Source organism: Protobothrops mucrosquamatus, unplaced genomic scaffold, assembly GCF_001527695.2.
Source record: "Protobothrops mucrosquamatus isolate PMUCROS unplaced genomic scaffold, P.Mucros_1.0 scaffold5, whole genome shotgun sequence".
NCBI classification, from domain to species: Eukaryota; Metazoa; Chordata; class Lepidosauria; order Squamata; family Viperidae; genus Protobothrops; species Protobothrops mucrosquamatus.
In genome coordinates, this window is record NW_015386392.1 from 4,175,414 (window position 1) to 4,202,798 (window position 27,385).

At 40.2% G+C, this 27,385-nt stretch overlaps 1 protein-coding gene across 1 annotated transcript in view; it reads right to left on the reverse strand.

Annotated features, from left to right (window-relative positions):
- LOC107303298 (sodium channel protein type 5 subunit alpha-like) overlaps positions 1-27,385 on the reverse strand; it is a 66,798-nt gene that overhangs the window by 11,188 nt on the left and 28,225 nt on the right. Inside the window, exons 10-21 of the mRNA XM_029282959.1 lie at positions 24,603-24,832; positions 21,277-21,435; positions 19,874-20,275; positions 16,663-17,076; positions 15,475-15,586; positions 14,544-14,596; positions 12,606-12,714; positions 9,275-9,429; positions 7,136-7,320; positions 5,115-5,223; positions 3,482-3,691; positions 2,382-2,438 (exon numbers count right to left, since the gene is read on the reverse strand). Coding sequence (XP_029138792.1) covers positions 2,382-2,438; positions 3,482-3,691; positions 5,115-5,223; positions 7,136-7,320; positions 9,275-9,429; positions 12,606-12,714; positions 14,544-14,596; positions 15,475-15,586; positions 16,663-17,076; positions 19,874-20,275; positions 21,277-21,435; positions 24,603-24,832 — 2,195 coding nt within the window. The remainder of the gene's footprint in view (positions 1-2,381; positions 2,439-3,481; positions 3,692-5,114; positions 5,224-7,135; positions 7,321-9,274; positions 9,430-12,605; positions 12,715-14,543; positions 14,597-15,474; positions 15,587-16,662; positions 17,077-19,873; positions 20,276-21,276; positions 21,436-24,602; positions 24,833-27,385) is intronic.

A 27,385-nucleotide genomic window follows, 5' to 3' on the forward strand; every position in this document is an offset into this window, starting at 1 on the left:
CATCTACTGTATACCTTCTGGCTCAAAAGCCTCAGTAAAATTATTCTCTCCTTCTGGAAAAATCAATAAGCTATTTACTCGTCTTTAATTAAGCACTGAGGTACCGCAAGGTTCTGTGTTATGCCCAGTAATCTTCAATATCTTCATAAATGACTTAGATGAGGGAATAGAAGGGGGACTCATCAAATTTGCAGATGACACCAAACTGGCAGGAGTAGCCAACACCCCAGAAGACAAGCTCAGGATCCAAAAAGATCTGGACAGACTTGAACAATGGGCCCATCCGTGCCACAGTGCATAAAACTGGCCTAATCAGAGCCTGCTTTGGTTTTCTCTGCTTTGCCTTATAAAATTTAATATTTGCTATCCTTGATTTTGGCTTCCTTTGTTTCAGAACAGAACCTTCTTTGTTTCACATTTAAACTTTAGCTTCTGGTTGACCTAGAACCCAACGGTACTTAAACTCCAACTAGGACAGAATAATTATTAGGTTATCATTATTATCACCACTGGCCAACTAGCCAAATATCCAACAGAAGCTATGAAAACAACTGTTTCAGAGCTCCAGGCAGGGAATTTGGAAATCTGAATAACAGAATAACAGAGTTGGAATGAATCTTAGAGGTCTTCTAGTCCAATCTCCTTCTCAAGCAGGAGGCTCTTCCAGACAAATAGCTATCCAATCTCTCTTAAAAACCTCCAGTGATGGAGTACCCACAACTTCTGAAGACGGGACATTCTACTTCCGTATTCTATCCATGAGCTGCAGGAGTTGCCATTGCAGAAAATGACAGATTCATGCTTCATGCTAGACCAGTGGTTCTCAACCTGTGGGTCGGGACCCCATTTGGGGTCGATCGACCATTTCATGGGGGTCGCCAAGCAAGGCTGTCCGCCATTTTTTTTGTCCGCCATTTTTTTTGTCCGCCATTTTTTTCTCCTTTTCTGGCGGGTGCCTTACCTCCCTTGAGCTGGGCCAGCTGGTGGTCGGCCTGCTCCGTCTCCGCCGCTTGCCAGCTACGCCTCAGCCGGCGCAGGGGGCGGAACCATGCATGCGCAGCGCTCCCGGGCAGGGAAAGTCTTCGACTTACGACCGGTTGGGTAGTCCTCGACTTACGACCAGTTTAGTCCTCGACTTACGACCGGTTTAGTCCTCGACTTACGACCGGTTGGGGTCGCGGCATTAAAAAGGTTGAGAACCACTGTGCTAGACTATAGCATAGAGTCTTTCTTGTTAATCTGATCTGACCCATGATGGCTTATCAAGATGTGTGACCCCAGACATTATGCCTTAACGAAACATGACTTTAAAAAAAATCCTGGTTTTACATTAAGTGTGAACCTATGCTATTTTAAAAAAAAATTCTATGCCACTGATTTCACAAATGAGCTTTTTACATGTCATAAACATTTACAGCCAAAGTAACAGTGGTGGGATTCAGCCGGTTCACCACTTTGGCAGAACCGGTAGCTAATTTTTGGTTGCCCAGGTCCAGAATGGACTTCTGGAAGTGGCATCCACACAGAGAACTGGTTGTTCACATATTTGAATCCCATGACTGCAAAGTAGCATTTCTCAAATTTGGAAGGGAATTTGAACATTCTTATTTTTTAGTATTTAATCCCAAACCTGTACCTAAACAATGTCAGCTGACTAATATCAGTTTCTTACTGTTCTTCTAGCCACAATGTTGATCAGTTTTTAAGGTCTGCTAATGTTATCTCCGAGCTTCTCTGATGCTCAAGTTGGAAAACTAAAGTTTTGGGGACAATAGTGTGGGAAGTCAGCCCCTCAGAGAAGGAAATATTAAAAGGGCAGAAAAATATATTTCCTCAAAGGATCTTAAAGAGGCAGAAAAGCATGCCCAGTTTTTTCTTAATAGCCCCAAGTCTCCCTCCCCCAAGCAGAAACCAGCTCTGTAGAAATGCAGATGTAAACCATCCAGGAAGGTTGGAGGCCCCCAGCTAGAAGATTAAGAAGACAAAGACACCTAAAATCTACATACCCCACCCAAACTCTAAGACAGGACATAATAGGATTAACCCATAGATTCCAAAGGAACACAGGTCAAAATACATGACACAGAAAATACAAAGCCTCAAACAGGAACAGGAAACCACTCCAAACAAAAGGCTCCAGAGGGTATAAAAACCCACTCCCTACATGTGCTCTCTCTCTTTTCTTCCAGAGCCATCTTCCTGTCTGGCTCTCCTCTTCAATAAACTGCAACCTTCTTTCTAAAGCAGTCGCCATGTTGTTTATCCCCAGCTTGGACTGAACCATGATGAAGACTTTTCCTTCAACAATAGTACAAGATTGCTAACTGAACAGGAAGATATCTGAAAAAAAGAAATATTGCAAGTTCTTTTTCATAGCTTACGTCAGTGGGTGAATCTACTGCAGCATACATAATTTCCATCCAGCCTTTAAATGTTGCCTGGAAAAAATAAATGGAGATATTATTAAGCCAAATTATTAAAGTTTTCTATGCTTTTTCTCCTTTATTTGTCTAATAGACTTTACTGTGTTCTCACAATCATTACAACCTTTCCCCAGTCTGCCACTACAGGACCTCTTCTGCACTTAAAATAAAATCCATTTGCTTCTTTTTCTTCAGAAATATATAAAATCCTTATTAGGTGCAGATAATAAGCATTCAATTTTCTTGGACAAAACATAGAAATATAAAATAATGGAGCTACATTTCCTACACCTTACTGTATTTTTATTTTATTCCCATAGTTTATTTATTATGCTGTCACTTTAAGCATCTAATTGTCTTGTCTTATTCACTTCAAATATTACAATTGGATAGAGGATTTGAATTTGAAATGAAAGATCACAGAAAATTAAGAAGGGAAGACAGTATTCACTTCCCTTGATCCATCTGCCTCTTTCGATGTCCAAAACATGAAGGAAATAGAGACATAGACTTAGTTCTCTCATCCCACCTGGTTGACAGGAGGAATAATTAAAAGAGAATCATGCTTTGCCTGATATGTAAAAGAAAAAACAAACAAACAGATGACCAATTTTTGCTTAAGGCAGTAAGACTCAATTCCTTTTTTATTAGATAAAGTTGTCTATATTTTTACTGCTAAAGTTAAAGGAATTAATTACGACTGTTACTAATTTTATTTATAATATACCTACAAGATTCATTTCTCTGTTTTATGAAATACTGGGTTTAGATAACTATAGAACCCATTATTGCTGCTACTAACCATAATCAACCTACTGTCCTGCCCTGCAGTGTGAACACAAAGGATTACATTTGGACTTTGTGTGTAGCACGAAGATATTTTGTCTTTTTCGTTCTTTTCCCAGCACAGGCTTTTTTTTAAAGCTCTCCTCAAAGCTTTTTCTTTCTCAGCAAATTTCCCCACAAATTAACTTTCAACAAGCTGCTATTAATAACATATTCTGGCTGTACCTGTGCACCTTACAAAAGATATTTAATATCCATTGTATTAAACATACCACCTGAAGGAGAGCCAGATACCCGTTCCCAACATGATCAAAGTTGATAGGGTTGTTAACACAATTATTCTTAGTTTCAAATTTCCAGCATGAAAATTTCCCTCCAAACAGCTGCACTCCCAAGATATTAAAGGGAAGCCAGAGTACAATGCAGACAAGAAGCACATTTCCAATGGAAGGGATGGCGCCGGCAAGGGCGTTCACAACAACCTTAAAGAAAGGGGAAAAAATGGAGGTACACAATCAACTCCCATTGCAAGGATACATAGTACAGGTAGTCCTTGATTTACGACCAGATTGAGCTCAGAATTTACGTTGCTAAGTGAGAAATTTGTAAAATGAGTTTTGCCCCATTTGATGACTTTTCTTGCCATGTTTGTTAAGTGAATCATGGCGGTTGTTAAATTAGCAACACCGTTGTTAAGTGAATCTGGCTTCCCCATTGACTTTGTTTGTCAGAAGGTCGCAAAAGGGGATCACATGATCCTGGGACACTGCAATTATCATGTAAATATGAGTCCAGTGGCCAAACGTCTGAATTTTGATCACGTGACCGTGGGGATGCTTCAACAACCGTAGGTATGAAAAGCGGTCACTTTTTTCAGTGCTGGTCACTGAAATGGTCACTAAATGAACTGTTGTAAGTCGAGGACTACCTGTAGTACGAACAAATGAGTATTCTTGAAGTTCACACATCTTAAAGTTACTAAGGTTGAGAATATAGCCTCCCTACTTGGAAAAACCTTGGTCCATCCCAAACTGTACATACCAGTGCATTCTAGACCAGCTGAAGTTTCTTTTTTTTAAAAAAATATTTTATTAGTTTTCCAGTTTTACATTTGTGTATTTGGAAGGCAACGTGCTGATTGGGTTAAACGATAGTTCAATAACAAAATCTTTAGTAGGTATCTCAGATTACATCATCAAATATTTCTTCTCTGTTTCCCTTCACATTTGCTAATTCATATTTAAACTAGTAAACTTCTAATTGTATCAAACTCAGTAAAAACTTCATTATCGCATTTATAAATACATTTTTTTGCTTATACATATCTTAATAAATCTCGATAAACAATCCATGTCCTGTTATTAAGCTTACAGCTGAAGTTTCTAAATATTTTCCTTCTCCTTCATTAAAAATCAGGAGAATCTGGGAGAAAAGCAGATGAACTAAAAAAAGAAATACTGTAGAATTCATGAGTTAAAAATTGCAAATCACATCAGACAGAGGCAGGTGCTGTTATATATCCAGAGGACAATTTCCCTCCCCAAACACACCGGGCAGTATTTTGAATAATAAATTCTCAATCCAAAAGCGATGAATGCTAGGTAAAGCAGCATTATTAAAATATATGGCTGAATCTGAATAGGGTAGCAGCAAATATTTTTCATTTTTATCTTCCTTAGACTCTTAAGCATTCGCCAATATTCCTGCAATACTCAAAACAGAATGAGAAGGATCCATGGCTGAAATCAATGTGTCAGTCCTGTTCCTCTGAAATAAAACAAAATATAGTTCCAAAAGACAGGCACACCGTATTTGAACCATAATCTCTGGAAAAGGGAAGGAGGGAGGGAGGGAGGGAAGGAAGGAAGGAAGGAAGGAAGGAAGGAAGGAAGGAAGATTTAATACCTTTATTCCTTTAAATCTAGACAGTGCTCGGAGAGGTCTCAGGGCCCTCAATGTTCTTAAAGATTTTGTGGAGATATTACTATCACACTGTCTAGTCTTTGTTGTACCTCTTGACATAGGCAAAGAAACCTGTGAAAAACAAGAAAAGTACAATTCAGCCACAGAAGACAATCTTGTGATTCTGGTTTACTTTCAAGAAAAACCATGCTAAGTAGCTCAGCAAACATCAACTGTATACCTGTTATAAAAGCCCTGACCTACAGTTTATTCTCTCTCATCCCCATCCCTGTTTAGTTATTCTCTCCATCTATTGCCTTCACTAGCTTAGAATCATAGAACATCAGAGTTGGAAGGGACCTTGAAGGCCCTCTAATCCAGCCCCCTGCTCAAGCAGGAGATCCTATACCAGGGGTCTTCAAACTTGGCCCTTTTATGACTTGTGGACTTCAACTCCCAGAATTCCTCAGCCAGGCATGCCTGGCTGAGGAATTCTGGGAGTTGAAGTCCACAAGTCATAAAAGGGCCAAGTTTGAAGACCCCTGTCCTGTACCATTTCAGACAAACGGTCGTCTAGTCATTTTTCAAAAGGCTCCAGTGATAAAGTGCCACTTTCTTTGGCTATCATCTCAGAGGTAGATATCGGAATGTAAACAGCTGACATATCAAGACTTATTGATATTTGGAAAAGAGTGATTTAAGATAAAGGCAAGAGAACAATTAGTAAGTGAAGGATTTGCTTGCGACTGGTTTAATTATTATAGAATTTTTGAAAGATTTAAATATGATTTTTAAAAGTTTTGTTTTCACAGGAATTAAATCCGAACTGGACGTTAATTTATGTTGTAGAGATGACCATATGATTTCTAAAGTAGATAAAATGTTACTCAAGGTGAACCTAGAAGATGAATATGTTAAAGGATGTATGGTAAAATGGGCAAAAATATTTCCGTATAATGTAATGCTAGATAAATGGAAGAATGTGTGGACAAATGGACTAAAATTTACATTAAATTACATTTTGAAAGAAAACTTCTATAAAATGATATAAATATATATATATATTTGTAAAAGGGGAGGAGAATTTACTGCTTTTCTTTTCTTGTAATACCCAGCCAGGGTGGATCCTACATGTTAAATATTAAATTTAATTGATCACTTTTTCCTCTTTTTTGACACATTATTTTTTTTCTTTTTTGTTGTTGTTGTTAGGGTTGAATGTATGTTTTTGTTTTGTTTTGTTTGTTTGTGTTACTGCTGTGTATTTTATCTTTTATGATAAAATAATAAATATTTTTTTAAAGCACCCACAACTTTTGAAGGCAAGCTGTTCCACTGGTTGATTGTTCTCACTGTCAGGAAGTTTCTCCTTAATTCCAGGTTGCTTCTCTCTTTGATTAATTTCCATCTGTTGCTTCTCGTCCTGCCTTCAGGTGCTTTGGAGAATAGCTTGACCTCCCCCCTTCTTTGTGGCAGTCCCTCAAATACTGGAACACTGCTGTCATGTCATCCCTAGCCATTATTTTTACTAGACTAGACATACCCAATTCATGCAGCCGTTCTTCATATGTTTTAGCCCCAAGGCCCCTAATCATCTTTGTTGCTCTTCTCTGCACTCTTTCTAGATGTCAATATCTTTTTTATATCATGATGACCAAAACTGGATGCAATATTCCAAGTCTGGTCTTACCAAAGCCTTATAAAGGGGTACTTCATGTGATCTTGATTCTATCCTCCTGTTAGGACTACGTTGGCTTTTTTGCTGCTGCCACACATTGCTGGCTTATATGTAAGTGATTGTCCACTAGGACTTCAAGATTCCTCTCGCAGTTACTTTTATTGAGCCAAGTTTCACCTAATCTGTACTTGTATATTTGTTTTTGTTGCCTAAGTATAAAATCTTACATTTCTCTACATTGAACTTGATTTTATTAGGTATAGGAAATGTTAGTGGTTTTTATATGTATCTCTATATTACTTTGCCTATTTCCACATTGCAGCAGTGCACATAAACAAATAAATACATGGTACTTACACATACAATAAAGAAATCAAGAATACACCAGCCGTCAGTAAAATATTTTCTAAAGCCATAGGCCACCCATTTGAGAAGCATCTCCAAGAAAAATATACAGAAAAAGAATACATCGGCATACTCAAGAATGCTTTTTATGGTTTTCCTTCTATCAAGGTAAATGTCTTCAAAGATCTGGAATTATAAATCAGGTGGTGATTTAGACTATAATAAAATCAAATATTGTTTCTATAGATTCTCATATCCTGGCCATAAGCTGTTCCAACTCCTTCCTTGGGAAGCCACTATAGGGCATTGCATGCCAAGACAGCTAGACACAAAGATTTTTTCCCCTATCACTCTACTGAACATCTAATCCTTAAGTGTTGCCCTATGTCTAAGTATATTTACCCATGGAGGAGGCTGTATTACTATGATCTTTCTCAACTTTTCTATTACCTTCTCCTATTGGTATCCTATGATTGCATTACTTTGTTGTTTGTATGTATACTGAGAGCTTATGCATTGGAGACAAATTCCTTGTGTCCAATCACATTTGGCCAAATAAAGCTATTCTATTCTATTCTATTCTATTCTATTCTATTCTATTCTATTCTATTCTATTCTATTCTATTCCATTCCATTCCATTCCATTCCATTCCATTCTCTATCTTCTGTTCTACTCTACTCTACTCTACTCTACTCTACTCTACTCTACTCTACTCTACTCTACTCTACTCTACTCTACTCTACTCTACTCTACTCTATTCCATTCCATCCCATTCCATTCCATTCCATTCCATTCTCTATCTTCTGTTCTACTCTACTCTACTCTACTCTACTCTACTCTACTCTACTCTATTCTATTCTAGCTTAGCTGATGAGGACAGTTCCAATCTGCTATGATAACAGAAGTGGCATGCAGCAGACCCTATCAGTTATGGGATTCTAACTGGTGGGATCCAGGAGAAGGGTCTTTTCTGTTGTGGCTCCTACCCTCTGGAATATTGTGCCCCCCTGAGGTGAGATACACTCTCACCTTTTTGGCCTTCCGTAAGAGCCTCAAAACTTGACTCTGCTGACTGGCCAAGGGTCCCAATGAGTGTGCCATTCTGGAGAAGGATTTTGGACTTTTGGACTAAGATGATCCCATCTCCACCTTATAGTATTCTGGTTTTTTAAAACTTATTGAATCCCTTTTAATAAACTATTTCTCCTTCTATGATTGGGGCCTTAATAATAATAATAATAATAATAATAATAATAATAATAATAATAATAATAATAATAATAATAATAATAATGATGTTGGAAGGGACCTTGGAGGTCATCGAGTCCAACCCCCTGCTCAGGCAGGAACCCTACACCATTTCAGACAAATGGCTGTCCAGTCTCTTCTTAAAAACTTCCAGTGTTGGAGCATTCACTGCTTCTGGAGGCAGATTGTTCCATTGATTAATTGTTCTAACTGTCAGGAAGTTTCTCCTTAGTTCTAAGTTGCTTCTCTCCTTGATCAGTTTCTATCCGTTGTTTCTTGTCCTGTCCTTCAGGTGCTTTAGAGAATAGCTTGAATCCCTCTTCTTTGTGGCAGCCCCTGAGATATTGGAACACTGCTATCATGTCCCCCCTCGTCCTTCTCTTCATTAAACTAGACATCCCCAATTCCAAAATTCTATTCAGAACTATACAAGGATCAAGATCTCTCAAAAGTAACAACACCCACAAAAGAGGAAATGCTGATATCCTAATGGAGGAAATATCGTGCCATAAAATCAAAGGAACAGGAAGGCTTCAGAAGTGGCTACAGCCCAGTGGATCACATCATGAGGTGGCTGACACCAACAAGTTCTAGCTTGCATATTGAGACCAAATAAACAATGAATACTAGGACAAAATTTTCATATCAAAATGCATTGAATAATAATAATTATAGATACTGTTTATTAATAATAAATATACTTTTAATTCTTAGGTGATAGATGTAGATGATAGATGATAGGTGATAAATGATAGAGAACGAGAGAGAGTGAGATGTTACTGGGAATACAAAAGTATCTTTATTATTATTAAAAAGTATCTATATTATTAATAAGTGTCTTATTAACAGCAGAAGCTAAAGAAAAGCAGAAGTGATTCGAAGTAAACTTACCAGAGCACTACTACTCAGTAATATCATGAATATAATAAAGGATTCAAACCAATTGTGTTTTATAATTTTGTAGCAGGTTTTCCTAAATTTCCACCACGTGTTGCCTGGAAATACATCTGTATTCACTCTGCACCATGGAAACAATTTCATGAAGACTAAAATAAAAAAAAATAGAAATCATTAGTTCCTAGAAAATTGATCAGAAGCCAATCTCTTCCTGGTCTCTTTTCTTGCAGTCATATGATTGCAATTCAGACATTTGCAACTGCCTCGAACTTATGACCAATTGCAGCATCCTGCAGGCACATGATCACAATTTACAAATTATTTTCAACAATTTTTGGCAATAAGCACCACTGAAGTAGCACCAGCTATCTGCAAGGACTATAAATCCTTTGTCAACGCTGCTAACATAGGATGTTCTTGCTTTGACAAGATATGGAGATACAGCCATTTTCCTTCTTATGTTTTACTCGTAGAATTAGAGTTAGAATTAGAGGATACTGGAGGGGGAGGAATGTGCATGGGAGTTTAGTTAGACATAACAATATTGTAGCTGGTGTGGGAACCAAGGTTTTTTTAAATAAGGGGTGATAAGAAATGGCGGGTTGAAAAACTGGAGGGAAAGCCTGCATTTCAAACTAATTGGAGAATGTGATTTATGACTGTTAATTAGAGGAGGGAATTATGCTTTGATACTATGTGCTCAGGGGAGGGGAATTCAGATTTTGGCTCTGCCTATGTACATGCCGATGCTATGCTACTCGAATAAAGATTCTTTAAGGTAAACAATGCCTCGAAGTTCTTCGAAGAGTTTCATCTGTCGGAACCATGACATCCTTCCATTCCCCACCATCCAGTCAGAGCTGAGGGAACTTCTTGGATGAGAAGCAAAATGTCTTCAAAGAAAAACAAGAAAGTCCAGTTGCCTCCTAAAAAAAGCACCTTTGGGACAACCATGACTTGGATAACTGACAATCTCCTCAGACATTGAGGAATTAGGATTCACTTAACAACAGTTTCATTTGTTTAAGAGCCATGCAATTCACTTAATGATTGCTGTAAAAATATGGCCAAACCAGGTGCAACTTGACTTACTACCATGACAACTTACAATGGAAATTCCAGTTCCAACTGTGGTTGTAACTTGAGGACTTCCTGCACCAACACCAACTGATAAGTAGTCAATCGAAGAGAACAATATACAGGTAGTCCTCGATTTAAAACCCCAATTGAACTCAATATTTCTGTCACTAAGTGAGACAGTTGTTAAGTGAGTATTGCTCCATTTTATAACCTTTCTTAGCACAGTTGTCAAGTGAGGTTGTTAAGTTAGTAACATGGTTGTTAAATGAATCTAGTTTCCATTGACTTTGTTTGTCAAAAGACCACAAAAAGTGATGATATTACCCCAGGACATGGCAACTGTCAAAAATATGAACCAGTTGCCAAGCATATGAATTTTGATCACCATGGGGATGCTGCAATGGTCATAAGCGTGAAAAATGGTTATAAGCCACTTTTTTTCAGTGCCGTTGTGACTTTGAACAGTCACTAAATGAACTGTTGTAAGTCAAGGACTACCTGTATAGGTTTATCTTCCAGAATGCTTCAAGCCCCCTCCATTAGAATCATTTGTTGAAGGCAATTATTTTTTACATCTACCTTGTTGGCTTCTTGAACTAAAGTAGGGGTTCTGGTTTCAGACAAACGGTCCCTCTGCCAATCCAGACTCTCAAAAACGACTCATACAGAAATACATATAAAGTAACGAGATAGAATTCGAAAGGAACAAGATGGTTAAAACCGCTGAGCTTGTCCGCTGGAAAGCAGACAGCCTGGGTTCAAGACCAAGCTCTTGATCCAGCCCCAGCTCCTACCCAGCTAGCAATTTGAAAGCAGGCAAATGCGAGTAGATAAATAGGTACCACTTTGGTGGGAAGGTAACTGTGTTCCATGAGCCTCAGCATAGAGTCATGCTGGCCACATGACCACGGAAGCTAGGAAATGGAGATGAGTACCACCCCTTAAAGTTGGACATGACTGGACAGGGGGAATCTTTTTACCTTTATTATGGAAACCATAAAATCCAACCCTGAGTTCAGTGCTGGAATTCAAATTAAAATATCTTCAACAGATGAAAAGGCCTGAATACTAGTATCCCTGAGTAATATGTTTCAAAATCAATAGCTCTTATTCAGTGGTGGGATTCACAGTTCTCTGTGTGGATGCCGCTTCTGGAAGTCCATTCTGGGCCTGGGCAACAAAAAATTAGCTACCGGTTCTGCCGAAGTGGTGCGAACTGGCTGAATCCCACCACTGCTCTTATTGACTTTCCTAAAAATAATAGGAGGAACGTTGTCCATGGGGTTGCGATGGGTCGGACACGACTTCGCAATTTACAACAACAATAAATAAAATAAAATAAAATAAAATAAAATAAAATAAAATAAATACTTTATTGTCATTGTATGTGCATACATAGTATACATATACAACGAAATTTACTTGACACCCAAAAACCAAGTCCCACACACATAATAATAATATTCTTGAACTATCAGACCCAAAGCTGAGTTTTTAATAGAAAAGAAAAACACCTGGGGAAGGGGTGTGTGTGAACTGACTGGGAAAGCCTTAGCATTTTCTGAGGAAATGGAGGTCTGGAGAAGCAAAATGTGTTTGTTGTTTCTGCTTCTTCAAGCCTGTAGTTAGAAGCAATTGTTTGTTAGCCACCAGGAGCTAAAGTTTTTAAGATGGATAAATATTAAAGCCGTACAATATAAATTTGCTTAGCATAAATAATAGGTTGGGCTATAAGCTGCCTAGAGTAGCCCCATGGCGAGATAAGTGGAAAATAAATTTAACAGAACTGGAGCGCCACTTAAACACCATCGGCATTGACAAATTCACCACCAGTCAATTGCAAAAGGCAGCTTTACTTGGAACAGCTTACATCCTGCGACAGGACCTTTTACACCATCAAACATCCACATCTGCCTATCCCAGGTCCTTGGAAAGGACTCAGTTGGTGGATTAAAATGCCAAATCCAGTTTAAACATATGGCTGATGGTGCAGACAATATAATAATAATAATAATAATAATAATAATAATAATAATAATAATAATAATAATAATAATAATAATAATAATAATAATAATAATAATAATAATAATAATAATAATAATAATAATAATAATAATAATAATAATAATATGTGCCAAATTTGGATTTGGCACATTTACTAAAAAGGATGACTGCCACTGATCAACATTTCAACAGATTTTTTTTATCTGAGTAGTTTTCTGCTGAGAAAACTGGTCTTCACCTTGTGGGAAACAATCCTGAGGTTCCTTCTTCACTTCAGGCACCGGATTGATAGGAGATCTCTGATCCACCGTGCTAATCTCTGAACAGCTCGTATCATAATCTGATCTCTGGATAGGAGGGGGGGAAAAATCACAATCAGCATCTGAGGAATTAAGGTAGCGGTATACACTATTCAGAAACATACTATTCATGATAGGAAAAGAAAAAGGCTGAAACTCAACACACTTTTTACTAGATCTTTGAGATCTCCAAGAAACATGCAGAAAACCTCGTGTGATACATAGGAAATTTATCTATAGCTAAATGTCTATGGAGATTCTCAGTTATCCAGGTTATAGTAATGCCAAAAATGCTTTTTCATGAGGCAACTGGACTTCCTTGTTTTGTTTTGTTTTTTAAGACATTTAGCTTCTCAACATAGAAGCTTCTTCAGCTTCTTGAATGAGAATGGAACGAAAGGATTTATATTCCTTGCAGACAGCTGGTCATTTGCATTTTTTTAGAAAGTCACTGAGGCCACTTGGAGGTGTGGAGCCTTCTTGAAACTGCTGAAAGGATTCTGTATGACATCATCTATCTCCAGACTACAACACGGTCCTTTCAGCAGTTCCAGGAAGGCTCCACACCTTTTTCCACCATTCAGGTGACCCTGAGGACACAGATAAACCTCCAGGTGGCCTCAACGACTCTCTCAAAGAATGCAAATGACCGACTGTCTGCAAGGAGTATAAATCTTTCCATTCCCCACCATCCAATCAGAGCTGAAGAAACTTCTTGGATGAGAAGCGAAACTTCTTCAAAAGAAAAAATAAGAAAGTCCAGCATTTTGGGGATATCCATAGCCAAGTTACATACATGGTTGTAAGCCACAAGAAAAACATGATTTGAGGACTGTCTGGATTTGGAGATTTTCTACCTTTGGTTCTGGGTTACATTACACTGCTTCAAACTACTCATGTGTAAAATACAGAATAACAGAGTTGGAAGGGACTTTGGAGATCTAGTCCAGGGGTAGGCAACCTTGGCTCTTTTATGACTCATGGACTTCAGCTCCCAGAATTCCTGAATCCATGCTGACTCAGGAATTCTGGGAGTTGAAGTCCACGAGTCATAAAAGAGCCAAGATTGCCTATCCGTGGTTTACTCCAATTCCTTGCTCAAGCAGACCCTATACCCAGACAGAGGGACGCGGGGCTGGGCTGCTCCCCTCCCCCTCTCCACGCATGTGGAGTCCGGGAACAGTTGCGAGAGCCAGGCGGGGAGAGGAGAACCTATAAAAGGAGCAGGTTTTGGCGGGAGAGTGAGTGAGCTGCCTGTGGAAGCAACCAGTGGTGGGTTTCAAATAATTTAACAACCGGTTCTCTGCCTTGCCTTCCCTTTGCTTGGTGGGGGTGGGCTGCTCGGGGGGTCGGCTGGGGTGGCGGCAGGAGCTCCCGGTTGCGGAATTGCTGGAGGTCCCAGCTGGGGGGCAGGAGGGTACGGTTGGGGGGCTGCAGGAGTCTCGGACTGGGGTAGGTGCAGGAGGGTGGGGGCTCATCCGGTCGCCATCACTGCACTATAGCATTTCAGACAAAAGCCTGTCCAGTCTCTTCTTTAAAACTTCCAGTATTGGAGCACTCACAATTTCTAGAGGCAAACTGTTGTATATATGCATATGTATTTCCTATTTCCTAACTGCCAGATCATGTCTTTATACTGTGTTTCATTATGAGGTTTTCTAAAATTGAGCTACTGTTTATAAATTTTATGAGCTGCCCTGAATCATAGGTCGATGGGTGGCTACATAAGTCAATTAGATAATTAATAAATAATAAGTGAAGTGTAAAAAGCTTTTTTCAATGTTTTGATTGGCCTTGTTGCTACAATAGGTGTGCTCTGAACGGAGAGTATTTAATTAGAGTTCCTACAGGGCTTATTGTCTACTCAAATGACATACCTTTGAAGAATGGATGCCATTTGCCTGGGTTTTAAATTCAAAAGCTGCTTGCCCTGAGAAAGAGAATAAAGTATCATGGGAATAAAGTCTTCCCCACACAAACTCAGTTCTGCCTTTCCATACTTACAAGAAAGGACCACTGCATGCCAAGGGGATGAGACAAAAAAAAAATCTGGAACTCTTTTGTAAGAGTAACCTAAGAATAGTCATTTCTCTGGTCAAATTTTAGAGAATGCAAAGTACCATTTTCTCAGCAAGTCATGAAGCTGTCTTTGGCCATTTTTATTGGCTTTACCTTGGGAACATCCAAAGACCAAACACTTGTAGTTTCGGAAAACTGGGAAGAGAGTCTTCGATTATGGTCTTGATATATTTCTCTCCTCTTTCGCAGATTGTTCTCCTAGAGAAAGATAGCCCCCCCCCAAAAAAAAAGTTTGCTATGCCAAAATGTTTTCTTCTTCAAGTTTCTTCAACACGAAGAAGTTCCATACCAAACATAAAAAGTTATAAAAAAGCAGCAAAGAAATGAAAAAAACTTAACTATTTATTCTGAAATACTATCAATGTGATGAACGCACAAGAGTAAATTATGTCAGCCACATCCTTTGGGCATGAAACATACATTGCCTTGTGTTTAAGCATGTTTGAGCCATATGTGAATTATTCAAAAAGTCTGCTGAATCCAAATTTTTATTCCTCCAGAGGCTCATATATACACTTTTTTTTAAAAAAAAAAAGTAAAGATCAAAGAGTCTCTACAGATTTTATTCGCTAGTTGTTGCTGATTCTGGGGGCTAGTGCTCATCTATGTGTCAAGGCTGTTGAGCCAGCGCTGACCAAGGACATTTCCATGATCATGTGGCCAGCATGATGCCACGGAGCGCTGTTACCTTCCTGCCAAAGTGGTACCTATTTATCTACTCACATTTACCTGCTTTCCAACTGCTAAGTTGGCAGGAGCTGGAGCAAGGACGGGAGCTCATCCTGTCGCATGGCCCTTGGGTCTCAAACCTGGGCTGCTGGCATTCCAGCCGACAAGCCAGCTGAGACACCATGCCACTTCAAATATACAGTAAAATGAGATAAATCCAACACCCCGTTTCTTCCCAACGTCTGCTATTCAAGTTACACACAGGTAATCCTTAACTTACAACTATCCTTTAGCAACCGTTTGGAGTTACGACGGCGCTGAAAAAGGGACTTACAACCAGGTCTCATATTTATGACTGGCACGATATCTGCACAGTCACGTGATCAAAATTCAGGTGCTCAGCAACTGGAATGTATTTATGATGGATGCAGCATCCTGGGACCATGTGGTCATCAAATACAATCTTCCAATGGTGGGATTCAAATACCTGAACAACTCTTATTTGATGCAGGCCTGGGCCTCCGAGGCCTAGAACGGACTTCTGGAAGTGGCATCCACGCACTTTCGGCGGGCCGTTCTAGTCCTGGGAGGCCTCCTCCAGGCCTTCGAGGTCTAGAACGGACTTCCGGAAATGGCATCCATGCACTTCCGGTGGGCCATTCTAGGCCTGGGAGGCCTCCTCCAGGCCTCCGAGGCCTAGACTGGACTTCCAGAAGCAGTGTGCATTCAGCCGGTTCTCCGAACTCAGCAAAATTTAGCTACCGGTTCTACCGAACCGGTGCGAAGTGGCTGAATCCCACCACTGCAATCTTCCCTGCCACTTTTCAACAAGCAAAGTCAATGGGGAAAGCCAGATTCACGCAATGACTGCATGATTCACTGCAGTGGTTAGCTTAACAACCATGGTAAACAGGATCATAAAATCAGGCACAGTTCACTTAACAACAGCCCTGTCCAACAGTGGAAATGTTGGTCCCAATTAAAAGTTCTAATTACAGGACTACCTGTAGTCATGATTTTTCAGTTTTGTTATCCTGGGAAACAGTTTTTATTATCAATTAACCTGTTTAATCCTTGCAGATGCCTCCTAAAGGTAACAACTGCTAACAGAAAATTCAGTTGGTACATGTCAACAAAAAAGGGAAGCTAGTACAGAACCACTTAAACACTAGAAAGAAATTTTCCCCAAATGTTTTATTATACTTTCATAGGGAATAAAAACAGCAAGTTAGGATAGTTGTTCCCTACCAGGGTACTAAGATCCATTTCCTCAATACTTAATGTCTCCAGTTCAGCCAGGGGAACAGAGGGAAGTTCCCTGTAATCGGTCGCAAAATCTTCCTGTTTCCTATCCCACGGACGTTTATCCCAATTCTCGAAGGATTCCGTGCTAGCAAAGTTCTCTGAGATCTCTTTCGAGGATTCAGCCTCACAGGACTTTTCAGTGACAGTTGCCTTGTTCTTTTTCTTTGTGCCTGTTATCTTCATCTTCTTCAGGAACACATTGCAACACCAATCCCACAGGAAAAGTCTGACAAACCGCAGCCCCCTCTGTAGGAGTGCGACAGCCTTTTCAGGCTGGGGTTTGCAGTTATCCGCCTCTGTTTCGCAATCGCTGCTACTGAAGGAACTCAGCAACAGAGCGATAAAGAGGTTGAGGACCTGCGTGGAAAAAAAAAGCAAGTTTTTTTTTTTAAAGATAGAAAAATATCTATTTCAGAGTAAGATACAGGTAGTCCTCGACTTACAACCATTAATTTAGTGACCTCCTTGAAGTTGCAATGGCACTGAAAAAGTGGCTTATGACCATTTTTCACACAGTTGCACAATCCTCTTGGTCACGTGATCAAAAAATCAGATGCTTGGCAACTGACTCACATTTATGACAATTGGAGTGTCACAGAATCACGTGATCCCCTTTTGCAGCCTTCTGACAAGCAAAGTCAATGGGGAAGCCAGATTCACTTTACAGCTGTGTTACTAACTTAGCAACTGCAGTGATTCACTTAACAACTGTGGCAAGAAATGTCGTAATACGGGGCAAAACCCACCTGACAACTATCTCTCTTAGTCATGAAAATGTAGGGCTCTATTGTGGTTGTAAGTCAAAGACTACCTATATTCAGACTACAATCCTATCCATAGGGCCTGGGATAATAAGGCTTATTTCTGAATAAATAAATATAGGATTACAACATCAAGCCATTTTTCTCTGCTGTGTAAATACTCTCCTCTGAAACTGGTCTAGTACTCAAATACTGCCAACTCTTCAGTTTTGCTCCTGAAATAACTGGATAAAATTTTTCACCTGCTTCTCACTTGACCACTTGACACAAAGTGAAGGAGTTGCGAAGCTGTAACCAAGTTCCATTCCTCTATTATGAACTTATATATTTATAAAGAGTGGGCATTAAATATAAAGTCTGAAGGAGCTTCACAGGAAATAGCAGGTGTTAATTCCATCTTTTGTTTGACTGTGCTTGAAAATAGTATGAAAATAGTGAAAATAGTATGATTTGAACAATGAAAAAAATCCATCAAGCAATGAACACTGCAACACATTGTCTCCCAAGGGCAATAATTTAGCCCATTCCTTCAATCTGGCAAAAGTGTGCTCAAGCAAATAGTCTTCTTCCAACTGACTCCTGATAACTCCCATGAAGTGCATTCAGTTTTTCTAGTAGTATTATGGATTCTTTATTGTGTTAGAAATTCTGTTTATATAGTCCTACAGAACTAGCAAAATGCACAGTCACCATGTGCTTTACTGCTTAACTATTAGAAGGAAACAGGAAACTTTTTATACAGAGAAAAGACATAGAACATATTAGAGATAAAACTAGCAAACCTACAAACACTGCCCCCTACACGCTCTACTGCTGTAGTTGTTGCATAGAATACAAGAAAACTATATTCCAACAACGTTCTGCTGGGAAATTGTTTCCAAGATGGTCCTTATGGCAGGGGTCCCCAACCCTCATGGCCCGCCACTGTGTTATGGCCTATTTGCAACCAGACTGCACAAGCTGTGAGCTGGCACACATGCAGCTAAACTCGTGCAAATGGCGGGCTGCTATGCAAGCACATGCATGCGCAGCTCAATTTGCAATCAAGCGGCATGCTCACATGCACATGGGTCTGTCACTTGTGTAAGTCAAGGTGTGTGCACGCATGCGCACCAGCCCACCACTTGCATAAATTGAGCTCACGCGGCCCAGTTCCCCTTTTCCCACCCCCCCCCAAGCCACAAAGATTGGGGACTGCTGCTTTATGGTGCTTTATCCAAGTACAAACTAGGATCCAGCCCTATTTAACTTCCAAAATGAGCAAGAAAGCAATACACAGAAGAAAATCTATCATGAGATTATCTCAGTGGAGAAAGAAAAGGGTCTCTTAAAGTTTTTGGTTTTGTTTTTGTTTTTTAAAAAAACTATAGGTAATCCTCAGCTTACAACCATTCATTTAGTGACCGTTCAAACTTCCAATGGTACTGAAAAAGTGACTTATGACACTTTCGAATGTTACAGCATCCCCATGATCATGTGGTCCAAATTTGGACACTGGGCAACTGGCATGTATTTAGGATATGTCCTGGGGTCACATGATCCCCTTTTGTGACCTGATAAGCAAAGTCAATAGGGAAGCCAGATTCACTTTACAACTGTGTTACTAACTGAACAACTGCAGGGATTCACTTAACAATGGTGGCAAGAAAGGTCATAAAATCGGGCACAATTCACTTAACAACTATCTTGCTTAGGAACAGAAATTTTGGGTTCAATTGTAGTTGCAAGTTAAAGAGTACCTGTAGTGTAAAAGCTTATCAGCTCTGATAAAGATGCGAGATTGTGAAAAATAGTTTGTAAGCCTCCCAGAGGCAGCTCTAGGCAAGATGGGCAACCTAGAAGTCTAATAAATAAATAAATAAAATAAAATTTCACATTATGCGTTATTCTAGAACAGTGGTTCTCAACCTTTTTAATGCCGCGACCCCCAACCGGTCGTAAGTCGAGGACTAAACCGGTCGTAAGTCGAGGACTAAACCGGTCGTAAGTCGAGGACTACCCAGCCGGTCGTAAGTCGAGGACTTTCCCTGCCCGGGAGCACCGCGCATGCCACCAAGGCGGGGGACGCGGCCGGCTCCGCATCGACCGTTCGCCGTCTCTGCCTCGTCCGGCTGGTGGTCGACCGGGTCGAGTTCCCTCCATTCCGTGGGCGGCCTTTTCCCCCTTTTTTACCGCCTGTCGGAACGAACCGCTGGGGGCACTTTACCAGCTAGCTGGGGTTTACCCCAGCGCACCCATAGGTTGAGAACTGCTGTCCTAGAAGTAAATTATATTTGTTTACAGAAGAAGAAATTAGACAACTGGACTTTGAAGGGGAAAGTTCCCCTCCTCATTTTGTTAACTGAGAAAGGCTCCAATTTAAATAGTTCTGTCAAAAATCTTCGGAAACTTACCACCAGATTTCCTAAAACCAGGACCAGCATGAACAGAATGATGCACCGTCCTTCCCCAGCAACTTGCATGCATTCCCACATGGTAGCAATCCATTCTCCACACAGGATTCGGAATATAATAAGAAACGAATGTAAAAAATCCTTCATGTGCCAACGCAACTGGCATGTCTCAGAATCATTACTGGAAACACAATTGGGCATACTGTTGTTGTTGCAGATGCTAGCATTCGCAGTGACCGCTCTGTAATAAATCCCAAACGCTTGCTTGCCAACCACAGCAAAAATGAACACGGTGAATATCAGAACAAGGGTGAGGTTACCCAGAGGGCCCACTGATTTCAACATTATTTTCATAAGCTTATTTAAAGCTGGCCAAAATTTTGAAAGTTTGAAGATTCTCAGCTGTTGGGGAGGAAAGGAAAGAACACAGGAATCAAGCAGTTAGATTTGAGTTTTACACTATATCAATGGTGGCGAACCTTTTAGAGAACAAGTGCCCAAAAACTGGCCCTGCCCCCATTCCACTCCCCACCCCGTCCCCCGCACTGCCTGCCCACAGGGCCACTCACCGCCTCCAGGGCCTGCTGCAGATCGCCCAGGCAGCCCAGCAGCGCCATGGCAGCCACGCCCTCTGCCCGCACCCCACAGCATCAACTGTGTGCGAATGGGATGTGAGGACAGAATCTTGTCTATGCTGCCTGGCTGCCATGTCCTTGGCTGCGCTGCTCCATGTGGGCCACGCTCAGGGGTGACTCTCCTCCAGGGGGGCTGCTGGTGAGGGAGTCGTGGGGGGAGGCAAGACTGGGGCAACGGCACGTGTGCCCACAGAGAGGGCTCCGAGTGCCGCCTCTGGCACACATGCCATAGGTTTGCCACCACTATACTATACACACGGTTCATTCTACTGATAAAATATGTATCAGACTTTTCATACCAAAAGGAAGTTCAAAATGCACTTTTATATAAACACCCACTTGTACAAGAGGATGGCATTTACATCTGAAATTATATATAGTACATGTCTGTTATTAATGATTCAGAGAAGATTAAAAATGCTTCCTAATTCCAGTATATATATATCTCTGAATCAACAGGTAAATAGACTGCTTCATATGATGTTTCTTTGATGACTAGCTATTCTGGCAGGCCTGTTCAAGAGAAGAGCAGCCTATCAACAAGACATAATTGTCATTATTATATATTATTTGGCCTTACCTGTACCATACCAAGAAAACAACATAGAATAGGCACCCAGCAAAAGCTGGCCAAATTATTGCCAAAAATAAGGCACTTCATTACTCAAATTTAGCAATCTAATTCATTTCCTTTAAAAAGTAGGAGTTCATTCACAGGATGGACATAAAAGATTTATACTTGATTGTATCAAAAGGGTTCTTCATTACCGTTCTGAAAATTGGTGCTCGCATGTTGAGCGCCATGTTTATTATGCTGATAATAACCACAATGAAGTCAAACACATTCCAGGGGCACTGAAAATAGTAATACGGATCTAGCGCAATCATCTTGAGGACCATTTCAGCCATAAAAATGGCAGTGAACACCTGCAAGAAAATATATCAGAACTAAACTAAAAATTGGGTATTAATCTCTTTCTCTGAAATACAATAATGATGTTTTTCTTCTTCTTTTCTTTCCTGTAAATTATATTGCTTTATGTAATAGTGATTCTTAGTTATCCTAATGCTGGGCAGAAAAAAAATATCCTGCATTTTTTTTTCTATCAGTTCTTACATAATAGGCTGGAAAATAATTATGCATCCTTTTTAAAGGAGGATGTTTGGGATCCTGGGGTGCTCTTACACTTACTTAATGAAGAGATGGTCAACCAATGTAATGGTTAAGGGACTGGCCTGGAAACCAAGTTACTGTGAGTTCTAGTACTGCCTCAGGCATGAAAGCCAGCTGGGTGACTTTGAGCCCATCACCAGGAGAGGGTGAGTTCTAGTCCCGACTTAGGCGTGAAAACTGACTAGGAACCAGTCAATCTCTCTCTCTGCCCAAGCCACCTCAGGGTTGGTGTTATGGGGAAAACATGGAGGTAGAAAGAATATTATATTTGCTACCTTGAATTACTCATAAAAAGTTTTAAAAGCTGGGATAAAAATCTAATAATTAAATAATAATCTTAATTTGCAGCCTCCCGGGTTTCTATTAAATCCTAAAGAGGATTGAAAGGAAATTCTCACTAGGCTGCCTCAGTAATGGTGCTATATTCAATTTTTGAGCAAATGAAAGAATTCAGCCACCCAATCTCTCTACTCAGAAATGTGGGAGAGAAAGGGCTTCCATTCTTGGAGAATATAATTCAGTTGGCGTTGGTACATAGCTCTGATTTATAAACAGATGGTCCTCAATTTATGAGCGCAATTGGGACTTCTGTTGCTATGCAAGGTGGTGGTTAAGTCGGTCATGTCCAAATTTCATGGCCTTTTTGCCACAGTTGTTAAGCGAATCACTGCAGTTATTAAGTGAATGACTGCATTTATTAAATGAATCCTGCTTCCCCCATTGACTTTGCTTGTCTGCCTTCAGGTGCTTTGGAGAATAGCTTGACTCCCTCTTCTTTGTGGCAGCTCCTGAGATACTGGAATACTGCTATCATGTCCCCCCTCGTCCTTCTCTTCATTAAACTAGACATACCCAATTCCAGCAACCGTTCCTCATATGTTTTAGCCTCCAGTCTCCTAATCATCTTTGTTGCTCTTCTCTGTACTCTTTCTAGAGTCTCAGCATCTTTGTTACATCATGGTGACCAAAATTGGATGCAGTATTCCAAGTGTGGCCTTACCAAGGCATTGTAAAGTGGTATTAACACTTCACGCGATCTTGATTCTATCCCTCTGTTAATGCAGCCCAGCACTGAGTTGGCTTTTTTGGCAGCTGCAGCACACTGCTGGCTCATATTTAAGTGATTGTCCACTAGGACTCCGAGGTCCCTCTCGCAGTTACTACTATTGAGCAAGGTACCCCCTATACTATACTTGTACATTTGGTTTTTCTTGCCTTTTACATCTTGGAATGAAAAAAGTGGTAACTTAAAGTAAAACAATCTATCGCGGGTCACAAGTTCAGACAGGTCTAGGAGGACATAGAATTCGGACAGAAGACCTCACAACCGATAAGGACGGTCGAACCACAGTAGACGTTTAAACTACTCAAGGGGTAGATAGGGGAGCAGGTTATCGTTGATGAAGATGTTGAAGATCACTGGGCCCAGAACAGAGCCCTGGGGCACCCCACTACACACTTCCCTCCCTCCATGTAGATGCAGTTCCATTGAGAACCACGTGCTGAGTACGACCAGTCAGCCAGCTACGAATCCATCTAGTGGTGATGCTGTCTACCCCACTTTTTTCTATCTTATCGAGTAGTAGGTTGTGATCTACTTTATCAAATGCCTTACTGAAGTCCAAGTAAATCTGTGAGTTAAGGAGGAGGAGGATACCTACAACTTACAACCACAACTGAGCCCAAAATTTATGTTGATACGCAAGACAGTTGCTACATGAGTTTTGTCCCATTTTACAACCTTTCTTGCTGCAGTCGTTAAGTGAGACTACAGTTGTTAAGTTAGTAACATGGTTGTTAAGTGAATCTGGCTTCCCCATTGACTTTGTTTGTCAGAAGGTTGCAAAAGGGGATCAAAGTGACCTGGGACCCTGCAACTGTCATAAATATGAGTCAGTTGCCAAAAATCTGAATTTTGATCCCGTGACCATTGAGATGCTCTGATGGTTGTAAATGTGAAAAAGGGTCATGTCACTTTTTTCATTGCTGTTGTAACTTTGAATGGTCACTAAATGAACTGTTGTAAACTGAGGACTACCTGAATGGTTTTTGTTAGAAGAACACTGATTCAAATGCATTGCAGATATAAAGGATGTCTATCTGCTTCTCCATAAGATAATTCTTCTGGTAATAATGCTAAAGCTAGAATTCAGACACTGTTAAATTAAAGTATGAAACACTGTTTGCTGCAGATTTATTATTTCAGAAGGCAAAGGCTATTTATTTATTTATTTATCAGATTTTTATCTCTCTTTATTACTTCATAAAGAACTCAAGATGGCGAATATCTCTAACAATCCTTCCTCCTCCAATTTTCCCTATATTAACAAACTTGTGAAATGAGTTGAGCTGAGAGACTATGATTGGCCCAAAATTACCCAGCTGGTTTTCATGCCTAAGGCGGGACTAGAACCCACCCTCTCCTGGTGATTGGCCTAAAGTCACCCAGTCAACTTTCATGTGTAAGGCGGGACTAGAACTCAGATTCTCCTAGTGATTGGCCCAAAGTCATCCAGCCAGCTTTCAAACCTAAGGAAGGATTAGAGCTCCATTTCCTGATGATTGACTCAAAGTCATCCAGATGGCTTTCATGCCTATGGAAGGGTTATAATTGTTCTATTATTTTCTTTTTTCATTCAATAGCCACTTCCAGGGGGCCGGGGTGGGCGGGAAGGCATTAAAAAATCAAGATGGTGATTATTAAAACCATCTTGAGTTTTCCTGAATGCTCTTGCAGATGCCCTGGCCACTTCATTATGCAACTGAGTGATTTCAGAGAACTGAGTAGAAGAAAATGAATAATTTAATGCACAATTAATAGATACAACATTAGAGTACCGAGGTTTCAAAAAGGAACATTTTCCCAGAAAACATCATTATTGGCTGGCATGCACCTTAATAAGAAATTGAATTCACTTACATTATTTCCCTTAGTAACCTGTTCTGATGATAATGAAAGTTTTTCCAATGCCATGAGCAGGGTATTTGCTATAATGCACAGTGTAATAAATAGTTCCATTAAAGGATTTATCATTATTTTCTTCAATATGTTCTTTATTTGCAGCCACAGCGAACAGCACTGCCAAGTAAGATGCTTTTTGATAGCTTCTTTCAGGCCAGGAGGAAATTCAAATTTAGGTTCTTCCCATTCTGAAGACCAAGAGGAACATAATTACAAGTTAATATTTTAGAACTTAATGCAGAATATTGTCTGTTTTAACTTTCCAGGTAGTCCCTGGCACTAATGCACACGCTTAACTTGAAATTGCATCTCATGAAAATGCATACAATACATCTTTTCCTAAAGTTTGATAGTCAAAAAAGATGCTGATTTTTGACTGCACAGGTAGTCCTTGATTTATAATCACTCAGTGACTGTTCAAAATTACAACAGACTCCAAAATGACATTTACAGTCTGGTTCTGAAATCCAACATGTGACATTTTGGGCATTCAGCCGGCATATACAACGGGTTCATATAATGATAACAGTGTTCCCAACTGTTTGGTTAACAACCGCCACAAAAAAGATCGTAAAGTCAGATCTGGTCACATGAACTGTCATTGTGAGTCACATGGACCGTAACTGTGGATTCAGTTCAAGCACCACCTGTAGACTATAGACCAGGTACTTGACAGTTTCTCAACTTTCGCCCTTTTAAGAGGTGTGGAATTCCTCAGCCAGCTGGCCAGCCAACACTGGTACAAGTCCACATCTTTTAAAAGGGCCAAGGCTGACAAACTGTCAAGCACATGGAATCAGGATGCACATACAGTTCTAGTTCAGAAGATGTATAGCTCATACAGAAGAATAATCAACTAACTGTCAGCAGTAAATTGGTACTAGATAAGAGTCAATGGAATTCAAGGGGAAGCTGGACAACTTGTAGGAGCATAAGGACTCCACCCCAGACTCTGCTTTGTCTTTTCCTACAGAAACACCACTATAGATTATACAGCTCTCTTTCTGCAGTATAGAACAAACAAGGTTGTGAAATTTTCTGCATCTCCCTCTCTCACACATACACTGTCATGCCTCCGTGGGAGCCTGAATCTGCAGAGGAAAATGAGCTGGAATGGGATCCTATGGAGGTCGAGGGAGAGGTGTCTGTGGCTTCAGAGGAATGTGGGGAAGAGCAGGCCGAGGCAGGCCAGGGCCCTTCAGGATTGGAACAGGAGGAACAGAGTTCAGGCGATGAGCAAGGGCTACCCCCACCTGATCCTAGAGCACGGAGAGTGGAGCAAAGGAGGGAACAACACAGGCAGACTCAGCTACTCAGGAGGAAAGCGTCCTACTCCTCTCCACAAGGCACACCTGGAGACTGAGATTTAAGGAGACGCTGTGGGGAGAGACATTTGTCAGGGACAAACGCTGATTCCTTGGAGTTTTGTGTGTGTTGTTGCTGATCTCTTGTTCTGTGACTTCTGCTTGGAAACCCGGAAACTCTGATCATTGGACTGGCTGACAACATTTCTTGGATGTTTATAGAGCTTGGACTGTATTTTGACTTCCCTTCTGAAACTGTTCAGGCAAGCGTGTATTCACACAGACTCATTAGGTTTATGATGTATGTGTCATTCTCTCTTATCTCCATGACCTTGAGTAAATTCCTCTCCTAAATCAGACTGTATGTGAAACTACTTGCAGCCAGAGGTGTGTGTGTATCTTCCATTGTTTAGAGGCTTGCCAGAAGCGTGGGAGCATTTGGGGAAAATTTGGAGCAATTAAAGGGTGGTTTGAATTGCCAGCTGACTGCATTGCCTCTGTGCTGTGCCCTGGGTCATCACACACACATAAAAATACATACACACAAAAATGCACTACCATTAAGAGTTGAGGGGCAAAAAGGAACAAAACCTATTGCCTAGTATGTTCAGCAGCTGCTCCCGGTGAAGGTAACAAACAAGAGTTACCAGACAGATTCAACAAGCTTGAGAATTGGGTTGTGGGACATATTAGAAAAGGCGTTTAACTCTGCCTGGCCTGAAGAGTTCTCAGTCACACTTGAATTTGCAGCCCCATTCTGGATTCTATTTTAATATTTACAACATTTCGAGATACTTTGATTTTCGCCTAAATAAAATAATTTTGGGGAAATCTGCAAGTTCCTTTTGAAGTGCTGTAAAGGTGCATGGCACAGTGATGCTGTCTCTGGTGTTGAGACCTGGAATAGTGTATTTCAATTTAGCATGCTAGTGGTCACCAATTTGCACACCTTTAATCTGCTTGTAAAGCTTTATAATTATTGTTTCAATTAGACAACGTGGATGTGTTCCTCTTTGAATTCTGGGTTTCTTGGGCTGAATCAGAGGAGAGAACCAGGGAGTGTTAACCACAGTATGGTTAAAAAAAAAATTAAGGTTGTGATATACATGAAAACAGGTGGGGTAACAATGACATCATTATGATTGCCATCCTGGATTTTTTTACCACATTCTGGGGAAGACTCTTCTTAGTTTTGGAAAGATTAGAACAGAACACAAATTTAAATGTATTTCAGGCCATGAAAACTTAATTGTTTGTAATATAATAATGGTACTGAAGTTGTTTAGATGTAAAAAAAAAAAAACCAGGAGTAAAATTTTCCAAATCACCGGCATTTATTTGAAAACTTGAGAGTAGTGAAAGCCAAAGGCTTAGAAAGAAAGCCAAACAAAAATGTAGTATGGATAGAAGAGAACCTTTGCAGCTCATGGTTGAACT